At 43.4% G+C, this 10,762-nt stretch overlaps 1 protein-coding gene and 1 pseudogene across 1 annotated transcript; one reads left to right on the top strand and one right to left on the bottom strand.

The window, feature by feature from the left end:
• Positions 1-1,769: 1,769 nt before the first annotated feature.
• LOC144638097 (sodium leak channel NALCN-like) lies at positions 1,770-7,655 on the bottom strand. Its single transcript, XM_078497242.1, has one exon. The coding sequence runs from the start codon at positions 7,629-7,631 to the stop codon at positions 2,385-2,387; it is 5,247 nt and encodes a 1,748-aa protein (XP_078353368.1). The 5' UTR covers positions 7,632-7,655; the 3' UTR covers positions 1,770-2,384.
• A 276-nt stretch (positions 7,656-7,931) lies between these two features.
• LOC144638205 (S-adenosylmethionine synthase pseudogene) lies at positions 7,932-10,364 on the top strand (annotated as a pseudogene).
• The last annotated feature ends 398 nt before the right edge of the window (positions 10,365-10,762 follow it).

Genomic DNA, 10,762 nt, shown 5'->3' with positions numbered 1-10,762 from the left:
TTGGATCCGTTCCGGACCGGTTCCAGAACGGTCCCGTATAAACAGAAGGCCTATCCGATCCGATTTCCGTTCCGGGCCGGTCCCGTGTAAACATAGCCGCGTGAAGTGTCTTGCACAAGAACACAACACAATGACCCCAACCAGGGCTCGAGCCAGCAGCGCACTAACCATTAGGCCTCCGCGCTACCAAGGGAAAATCTCGACGTGTACATATCCTGAGAAGCGTGTACAGTAGAATCCCTATTAAGCGGAGGTCCTTTTAAAACGTTACATTATTTCAATACAAAATAAGGTGAAAAGGAATAACGGAATCACATTAAGACGACAATTAACCTGTGTTTGAATAATTTTATCGGCCGTCACGGTCTGAGCTTGTTGGAAATTAATTTAAATGTCGTATAATACATTCCTATTGGCCGCTAAATAGAGGTAAAAACAATAGAAGAACGCTCATCGGGACGGCAGAAAGGTGGCCGCGGCCGCTTAATAGGGGGTGGCCGCTTAATAGGGGTTCGACTGTATTTGAGTTTTAGAGTTTTTTCTTTGAAGGAGAAGCCACGAGCCAAGCGGCCCACACTGCCGGAGCTTATCCCGGTTTCCGTAGCATTAAGCGGCTAGGAATATTTCTACTCTCTCCTGAATGGGATGCTAGTACATTGCAGGGTTCCCCCCCCCCAGCATTATGTCGCCGGTACCCATTTATACACCTGGGTGGAGAGAGGTACTATGAGAGTAGTGTCTTGCCCAAGGACACAACACACTTGACCCCGGCAGGGGCTCGAACTCGGACCGCTCGATCCGGAGTCCGGCGCAGTAGCCAACAGGCCACCGCGCCTCCCATTTTAGGAAAACAGAAAAGACCTCTAAAACTCAACTACACGCTTCTCAGGACATCCGCACGTCAAAATTATGTTCACTAAATTTTTGAAGACAAATCGTGAGTTTCATAAGCTGTATTCTCATTACAAACACACGCGCAGTGTTTGTAGCTAAAGTTTTCGATACAATGTTTTTCTTTAAAAGCTAAAATATGGATATAAGTAAAAGTCAATGGTATAATTATGAATACAGTTATAATTATGAACTTCTCATTAGAGATATGTGAAACACTTTTTCTTTCGTTCCTTGTATGTACACGGTTATCTTACATATATTATATTGACTTGGCAACGTCTTGTACCATAAAAACTTGAAATGGTTCACATAAATTAAAACGAAAATATATCATAAACGACGTGAATGTGCGCAGTACAACTGCGTCTATCGAAAGAAACCCTTGGAACCAGCCATTTGTTAAAATACAGAATTCTCCACTAGATGTAATATCATATAATTTTTAAAATTTCATCGACCAATCAATTTACATTTTCTGTGCTAGGGTTATAGGTTGCTCAATGAGCTCTATGGTGACATGGTTTAACCAATCACAATTAACGTGCCAATCTTTTAACCAATCAGAAGCAAAACAATCTTGGCACACGTGCACGGCGTGCGTTTTCCCGCGCTTTGCACTTGGCACCAGTTACATGGATATTTTCCCCGCACTAGTTGCATAGTTTTGTTGCGTTTTTGGTTTTACAGAAGTAGTTTGCAAACTGCTGTTTAACGAAAGCTTTAAATAAGATACAAAACCAACCGTTTGGTTGGGTAAATTTTACCACGCATATCACACTCTTACATGTTTCAGTTTACTTCAGAGTTCTGACTGTTTTCTCAAGCTAGTTGATTTTACCCCCCCCCGCACAGCACCGCCCCCAAAGTGATTTGCTCCGTGATTAATCTAGTTCGAGTTTATGACGGCCATGTGATGTTTAAAGGGGCTATGTCACGCAATTATAGGCAGTTTCGGCACTGACCAACTGGTCCTGGAATTAACTGTGATATATCACAATAACGGCTTCAAACTGTAGAAGAACTCAAAACAAGTACAGAAAGGCCAAAAGGGGGCATGGTTGGGAAAAGTTCGAGAAGATGAAAACGGATTGCGTTCGGGTAAACTTGAAAAACGTCGGCCTGACTTTCTTCAAGTTTATCTCAAATTGTATGAAAGTATCATTTATATACAATGCTCGAAAATCATCCTTGTTTGTTATGTGGCCGTGATTTTGCCAAACAAAGACTTCTGCTCTGCCAATTTGAAGTTTAAAGCTCTTTATTAACGAAAATAAAAAAAATGCCGTGACCTAGCCCCTTAAACGTAACGACAAATTTTAAACGTAATATTCTTGGACACCACTCGACGGTGTTCGTTTTAGAGAGAGTTCACTGTATTGCCTTACACAAGTTTTCTTGTAGAATATGGATTAAAAGTTAGCCGATAAAAATCACCTTGTGTAACAATCATTTACCAGTCTAAAATGTCAATTAACTAATTAGTCCACCAGTCAGGAACCGTCATTCACCTGACTCGTCCACCAATCACGAACTTCTCCGGCAAACTCCTTTATCTCGGGAATACTTTTCTTTCGCGTTTTAATAGTAGCCAGTCCTTCCGGCAGACTTCTTCGTTTTACTGACATTGACGCTTCGTCTGGAAACGTAACAGAACTCTTACGAGGCCCAGAGGTTTTCCTGGCAGGCGGTGGAGCGGAGAGAAGAATCGCTGGTCCTTTCGAGACTGGAAAATCATCATCTTCGCTACTGTCGTGTTCACGATTTTCGCGTTCGGTATCACGATCTTCGCGGTCAGGCTCTTCATTAGCTGAATGTTCCAGGCTCTCTGCGCTTGATGCCCCAGGACTTTTATCAGAGCCGAATTGGAAACCTCCAGCCAATGGGATCCCACCTTGCTCCAAATGTCGGATCCATTCCCGCTCGGCCCGTTTCTTGCGGAGATTGATGAACCAATCACGGATGGTCTGTATAGCCACTTCCTCCTCGATCTGATATTCCAGTTCTTCTCGCTCCAGAAGCTCTTCAAGTTGCAAGCTCCGACTGATGTCTACCGAACGATATGCAAGCACGCCTAGAACATCATGAAAAGAAACATCGCAGCCGTTTCGAAGCTTTTCAATCTCACAGCACATGTGTTTGAACAACAGCGAGCCACTGTCTACTTCTAAGCGGCCTTTGAGCAAGCGAAGAACAAGCTTAGCCTGTCTGACTGATAAAACTCCTTTACGGTATTTATCTACCAAGTTCCACGTCAATTGGAAGTCTCTTAGATCTGTGTTGCTAATGAGCGAATCTTCGTCACTGGAGTAGAAAAGCGAGAAATTCTCAATGATAACAGCGATGAAAAGGTTCAAAAAGACAAAAGTCACAATGACATAAAACGAGATGAAGTAGATCAAAGCTGCGGCGCTATTGCCACAATCAGTTTGCCAGAAATTCGGCGTTCTCTCATTTTCCGTGCAGTATGGCTTAGAAAGCATACAGTCGTGCATAATCTTGTTCCAGTCCTCTCCAGTTGTGATGCGAAAAAGTAGGATCATGGCGTTAAAACTTGTCTTGAAGTTGGCATGTCGGGTCAACGCCTCTCCGTATTTGACTGTTCCGAATAAAATCACGCCGGCAAGAGAGTAACTGATCATTAGAAGAATCAGTACGGCGATGATAAAGAAGCTCTTTAGCAGCGACATGACCACAGTCAACATTAGCATCTTAAGCGTGTCGTGTTTGCCGGAGAGCGTTAGGAAGCGAAACAAAATAATCACCATCCCAAACACAGTAGTCACTGTATAAGGCGTGCCACCACTTCCCTTCAAAGAAAAATTCAGCGTCACCCACAGCACCCCCAGACTGGTCAGGAACAGGTCAAACCGGTTTCTTCGGCTTTGCCAATATCCTCGGAAGGTGAAAGCGATAATTTTCAGCACCATGTCCACCACAAACAACAGTGAGCAAGCGGCTGCAGTACTGGTCAGCCCGTCACGCAATCTCAGATTGTCCTCTGTAGTCCATTGAGCGATCGTGACTGTCAAGCAGTCAATCACCACCAGAGAGATTTCGATACCTTTGTAGATCTTAGACTGCGTGGCGTCAAACAAAACAGCCCGGATCCCCTCTTTCCTTGGTCTTGGGGCAATATGGAGAGGCTGTGCCAGGCGGAGGCGTTTTTTCAAATCTTGCCAGCGTCGTTGATCGACAGTGAGTAACGCAATTCCTTTCTTCTCGTTGAAATTCATGACAATCACACCGACGAACAAGGTGAGCCCGACCATACTTCCAATAAGCACGTAGATATGAACGTACAAACTGTACTCCGGGGCTACTACTGCCTGGATCACATCTCGTACTTCCAGCCAGCCTTCTAAGGACAGAACTTCAAACAGTGCAAGAAACGCGTTAATGACGTTATCAAAGTCGAAGTTTCGCGGGTTTTTCCACACGCGCGGGACAAGAATTTGTGACGATCCCGTGAGCCCGCGTAGTTCACGAGGCGGGGCAATTTCTATTTCGAATGTTCCTGTACATTCCTCTTGTGTGCTGATTGTTCGATCGTTGCAGCTTCCAAACTTTCCAGAGAATACCTGGACACCATAGCTGGCGAAGATGAACATAAGCATGAACTGCATTGCAGATACTTTGAGAATTTCTTTATAGCCACCAACGAGCTCAAGGATCACTTTCTGCATTTTCGGGACCAATGTGACGATGCGCAAGGGACGAAGGCACCTTAGTACCATCAGCACCTGAGCCCCCGAGCGAGCGGGTATCGGATGTGGTTGCCAGGCAACGTAAGCAAGCGCCACGAGGTATATAGTCACGTCCAGGACACCTCCAAAGTTCTGAATAACGGCATGGGGTGTGAAAATTAAACCATTGGCAAGAATTCGCACGCCCAGCTCCAAACTCATAGCAACAACGAAGAGGTATTCAATGACTTCTGTTGAGGACCTGACAAATGTGCGCTCGGTGGGAGTCTCCAGCATCATAGCTATGCATGACACAAGCGTGACAGTTATCATAATCCACTCCAGGTACGTCTGTGACGCGAGACATTTGTGAAGCCGTTCCATAGTGATAATGTGATTGCGTGACGCCCGCTCTGTGTGCCCGGGAGGAATAACGTAACGCACGTTAACCATGCTCTGAAGGAACCTTCGGAACCACGAATCACGCTGAAGGGAGAAAAGTGGCTGGTCAAAGTAGGGGTGATTCTCACGAAGCTTCTCTACTTGAGCTTTCTTTTTTCTCTGAGCCTCTTCGCGTTTGACTCGTACCCACTGGATGTCAAAGTCACGGCCAGTATTGTTGTCATCCTGACTCAACTGGGAGTGAAGACCCGTCGCTTGGCTGGCAATCCTCATCACTTGTTTGACATCACCTTGAGGTTGTTTCGGTGACGGTGGCGGGCGACTTCGGAAACGCCTCGACGCAGATCGGAAAGCCCCGACAGGCTGCTTTGCTCCGACAGGCTGCTTTGTTCCGACTGCGTTCCTCGGAGAAATTTCGGTGGGCGAAAGCAGCGCGTAGGTTCTTCGGCGATTGCAGTCGTTTATAAGAGCAGTGATACTCGATTGCTTTCTCACGAACTTTGAAAGTTTATCCACTTCGGATATCGTCGAGTTTAGCAGCTTCATTGGAATTGCAGTGCGACGTCTTCTCAGCTGCGAAGTTTCATCGATTTTCTGCCTCGCGTCGGCGCTCATTGCAGTTTCCACACTCGAGCTGTCTATAAACTTCTTCATGAAGCTGTCACGAATCTTTGGTGTGGAGAAATCCGCGTTCGTCTTTATTCTGCTCATCTTTACCAGGAGCGGGTCGTCCCGAAAACGCTCGAAGACCCGAAGACGTAACGGAAGCTCTTCGGTGGATTCTCGGCTTTCTCCGCCCAATTTCTTCTGTTTCATGATCTTAACCTCCTCGTCAAGTTCTAAATTGTCTAAAATAACGGCTACAAACACGCTCATGATGATCAGAGACGAGAACAGATGATTCGCCAAGATGATAATCGCGACACAGATCGTTGCAACTGTGTTGTTAGTTGCGTGGATTAGGTCATCCAAAACTTCTACCCACCCCTCCTGGGTAATGATTTGAAACATGGACTGCACCGAACCCATAAACGTGCCAAAACGCTCAGGGACCAAAGTTAAAAAGAACTGCATGCTAATCACCGATGAAACCATTACGAAGAACAGTGTGAACACAATGGCGCTTCCAAGCTTTTTTCCAGTTCCAAAGATTTTCTCGCAGAACTCCTGAAGATTCGGAATGGCCCCAATCAGCCGGATTATTCTCATAACGTTAAAAACAGCCAGGAAAGCCGCTTTCTCGGAGATCAGAATCGGTAGAGCAAAAACAGTGCTTCCAACAGCTAATATAAACTCGGTTAGCTGCATTTTACGAAGAAGGTACGGGCGAAACCCCATGCATGAAATCTTGAGGAGAACTTCTATGTCGAAAACTATAGTGAAGCCAAACTGCACGTATCTCCTGGACGCATATTGGACCGTTGCTTGAACAATAGCATCAACCACAACAAACAAGATCATTGTGTATTTAAAGTACATAGAATTAACTATCTGTCTGATGCCCAGTGGTGCATGGCCTTTTGCAGCTTCGTGGTCCACAGAGACCAAATGCCAGCCGGTTCCTCCGTCTCTGATAACTTGAGACGCCAGCCGAGCCGAAGTTCGCTTCGAAGATTTCCGACTGTACATGTACAAGCTCCGAATGTCGGCGAAGGTTTCCGACACCACGGCGATGAAGACGTTCTTTACAAGCCAAGCGACGAAGAAAATGAGCAACACAAAATAAATGATAACTAAAGGATGCGATCGAAAGTCCATCATTCGATACATGACGAGAACCCAGCCTTCTTGTGTAGAGCTTTCATAGACGGTTAAAATACCAAGCAGAAAATCTCCAAAATAATCTTTGTCTTGATTTTCGAGATCCACGAAAACACAACTAAACCCTCTCGGACAGAAATAGCCGGTTTCACCAGTGATATTGTTACATCGGTGATCTGTCAATAACATATCGTTGTACGTCAGGTTCTTCAAATCAGCGCCATTCTTGACACAGTAATAATTCTTTCGTCCGAATAATTGAACTCCTATAATCGATCCAAACGCCATAAAATACAATAAAAACAGAGTGACAGCCCAAATTTGTCGTTTACAGCGGCGAGCCACCGATTTTGGCAAGCTGATTGTGATGAGTACATTGAAGAATCGAACGATTATAAGCGCTCTCGGTGCTCTTGGAATAGAAAATGCTGCGTAGTTTCCCGGGATGTAGCCAGAAATTTCAATCACTTGAAATAAGATCGACAGAATAATTAAGAAAACCATGCTCGCATTAAAAATACACTGTGGCCTCTTGAGGTATGCCTTCTGTTTTCGCCACAAACCCCACATGCTTATCTGAGCGATCATTTCCGTGGTAAAAACAACGGCGACCACAATGTCTAGAACGAGGGTTATGTATTTCAGCGAATTGTTATTTTTAAATGTATCTGGTGAATTCATCGCTGTAGAAGTCAAGCTAACGATCGCGCACACTTGAACAAGCCGTTGAAACCAAGGAGTTTTTACCCACCACGTTCGGGATAATTCGTCTTCGTTCTCTTCATCTTCTTCTTCGGACTCGGCGTAAAGAGCTTGCCGAAGAGGCCATAAAGTTTGCGAAGAAGAATGGTGATCGGACTCAATAACAACGGACTGTCCTCTTGCTTCCATTTTGCACAGCGGAAATGAGATACGCTTTGTTGATAAGTAAGCACTGTGGCTTCACGAGAATTTCCGACACCCCAGATCGGATTGCCGAATGATTCCGGAGTTTTCCGACTGGTCAGTGATCGTATATTGGATATGCAATACCGCCAATATATTTGAAGAATTATTCATTAGGAATACAAATCATTACGATTTACGTAATAATCAATGCAGTTATTATCACCTGAGCTGATTGTTTAACCTCGAAATATTGGGTTTTCCGTGTAAAAGGTAATTAAACTAATTATAGCGACCAGATATCGATTACCTGTGCATTGAAAGTGTTGCACCACGATGCCATTGTTTACGCAGCCTGAAGCCTGCTGACTGATCAGTTAACATAATTCAATTCCAGCGCTCGTTTAGTCACGAGAAGACAAAGCACGCCACTGCTAAGACTATATATCTTCCCGGTGTAAAATGTTGGCTTCAAAGGCGAAAATGCTGGCTCGCTTGATACCAAGAAAGTTTGCTCCTGTTTTGAGCTTGAATCGCTCGTGTGTGACCGGCCTTTACAGTGCAACCGATCGCAGCAAGTTCCTTTTCACTTCAGAGTCCGTTTGCCGTGGGCACTCAGACAAAATGTGCGATCAAATTTCTGATGCGATTTTAGACGCTCACTTAGAGCAGGATCCATATGCAAAAGTCGCCTGCGAGACTGCTGCGAAAACTGGAATGATAATGGCTTTTGGTGAGATCACTTCTGGAGCGAGAGTGGATTACCAAAGCGTTATACGGAATACTGTTAAAGAAATCGGCTATGATGATTCCTCCAAAGGTTTTGATTACAAAACATGCAGTGTTTTGCTTTCGATTGAGGAGCAAGTTGGCGAGATAGCTCGGTCTGTGCACTTGGACAAGGAGGAATTGGAGATAGGGGCAGGGGATCAGGGCTTGATGTTTGGATATGCCACGGATGAGACTGAGGAACTGATGCCGTTGACAACTGTACTGTCGCACGGACTGACAAAAAGACTATCAGATTGTAGAACAGATGGAACTTTGCCTTGGCTTAGACCCGACGGCAAGACGCAGGTGACTGTGGAGTACAGTTTCAAAGGCGGGGCTTGCATACCTGAACGTGTTCACACTATCTTGATCTCGACCCAGCACGCAGAAGGTGTACCTGTGGAGGAAATCCGACACCATCTAAAGGAGACCATCATAAAAGGTGTCGTCCCAGAAAAATACCTTGATGAACAAACCGTTTTTCATATGTTACCTTCAGGAGAATTTCTCTACGGAGGCCCTATGGGAGATGCTGGTCTCACAGGTCGCAAAATTATTGTAGACACCTACGGAGGGTGGGGCGCACATGGAGGTGGTGCCTTTTCAGGTAAAGATGCCACAAAAGTGGATAGGTCAGCAAGTTACGCCTGCAGGTGGATTGCAAAGTCATTGGTTGCGGCAAAGCTGTGTAGGCGTGCTTTAGTGCAAGTAGCATATGCAATTGGCATTTCTGAGCCTTTGTCAGTGTCAGTTTTCAGCTATGGTAGTGGAGACATTTCTGATGACGAGCTTTTGCAGATCATCACGAAAAATTTTGATCTCAGGCCAGGGGCAATCATAAGGGATCTTGACTTGCGTAAACCTATTTTCAAATCAACTAGTGTCTTTGGCCATTTTAAGCCTGGTTTTCCATGGGAAGTTCCGAAGAAATTGGAGTTTTAATTGCTACGGAAACTTAAGAAAATAATTAAAAACACAAAATAGGTCAAAATAAAATTTTGTCTACTGTTACATGTAATTAATTACCAAAATGCAAGACATTCAACATATTTTTGTCATTAATAGCAAGCACAATCTGAGTGCATATTATAGTTGACACTATTTGATAAGGTAATTTAATCAATAGAAAAAATCATTTTTTATACGGAAAAAATTAAGATAAATGGGAAAAACGGATTGGTGTAGTAGGTGGATTGACATGTTTATATGATATCCTTTTTAGCACCATTATAGTTTTAATTCATTTAGCCTAGAACAAACAAAATTGATATATTAAAAAGAAAAGTAAAAATCCCTCTTGTTTGAACACTACTTAGGTGTAAAAATACCAAGGAAAATTTTTTGACTATCTGGTAAAAAGGAAAATGCGGAAATTGCTAATTTCATTCCTCCATGGCTTAAAAACATGAGATACAGGCAATTTTCTAATACTTCCAATTTTAAAACTACTGGTATTTCAAAAAAGCAATGATCTGTTTGTAGATAACTGGAATTTAAGACACTGCTAATCAAAGAGAGAAACATGTTTTTGTGATAATTCATAATTTATAATAGTTTTACCTTGAACTGTACAACAGTAATAGAATCTTTGAACAGTTAAAACTGTATGTTAATTTTGTAACAGGATGCTTTTAAAATGACCAATTTAAATTGTTACTTTTTATGCAGAAGTGGTATTAAACAGCAATAAAAAAAATAAAAAAGTCTGTACTTCATAATAAGGCCCCCCCTACTTGCTATAATATCAACATTAATCCACATATCATTGTTGTACAGAGTAGCTTCATGTTGACACTGTTTATTTAATTAGTAAAACCCTTATGCAATGTAGTTGCTCAGTTTTACGGTTTCAATATATCTTATTCTAATGTTCATTACATATGTAGTTCAGTTATAACAAGTTTTCAATACCTTCAGCAAACTGTTCATTATATACAAGATCTTCTCTTGAAATAAACATCAACTCTTGTAACTGATGTCAAACATTTCTTTTGTTGTTAACTTGGAGAATTTGGTGGTACTGCGTACATCAAGATAGCGGTGTCAAATGGTTAATGCGAGACTTTCCGTGACGGCGAGACTGATATCTTTTCTGCGAGCCCGAGACCTTTTTAGCCTTGCAAAAGAAATTGAGACTCCGAGAAGGTGTCAAAGAAAAATTCGACGGTGAGACCCCTGAAATTTGGCTAAATTTTGCAGACCCGCAGTTTTTGAAGGACCGTTCACCGCCCCTCAAGATGGCTGGAATAGTCGGTAGGAACCTTTGGTGTCTATCCTACAAGAAAAGGGTTGCAAATTGCAGCTGAAGATGGTCTGGAATACGGAAGGGGGTTTCAGAGTGCCAGTAGCCAGCGCATTATCACCCA

The sequence above is a fragment of the Oculina patagonica genome, chromosome 14 (genome assembly GCF_052425735.1).
Source record: "Oculina patagonica isolate OP01 chromosome 14, crgOcupat, whole genome shotgun sequence".
Taxonomy (NCBI): Eukaryota; Metazoa; Cnidaria; class Anthozoa; order Scleractinia; family Oculinidae; genus Oculina; species Oculina patagonica.
Note: the sequence above shows the minus strand (reverse complement) of the source record. Positions and strands in the feature narration are given on the sequence as shown.

Coding starts and splice junctions, on each gene's coding strand:
- LOC144638097 (XM_078497242.1), bottom strand. CDS start 7,631: ATGGAAGCAAGAGGACAGTCCGTTGTTATTGAGTCCGATCACCATTCT.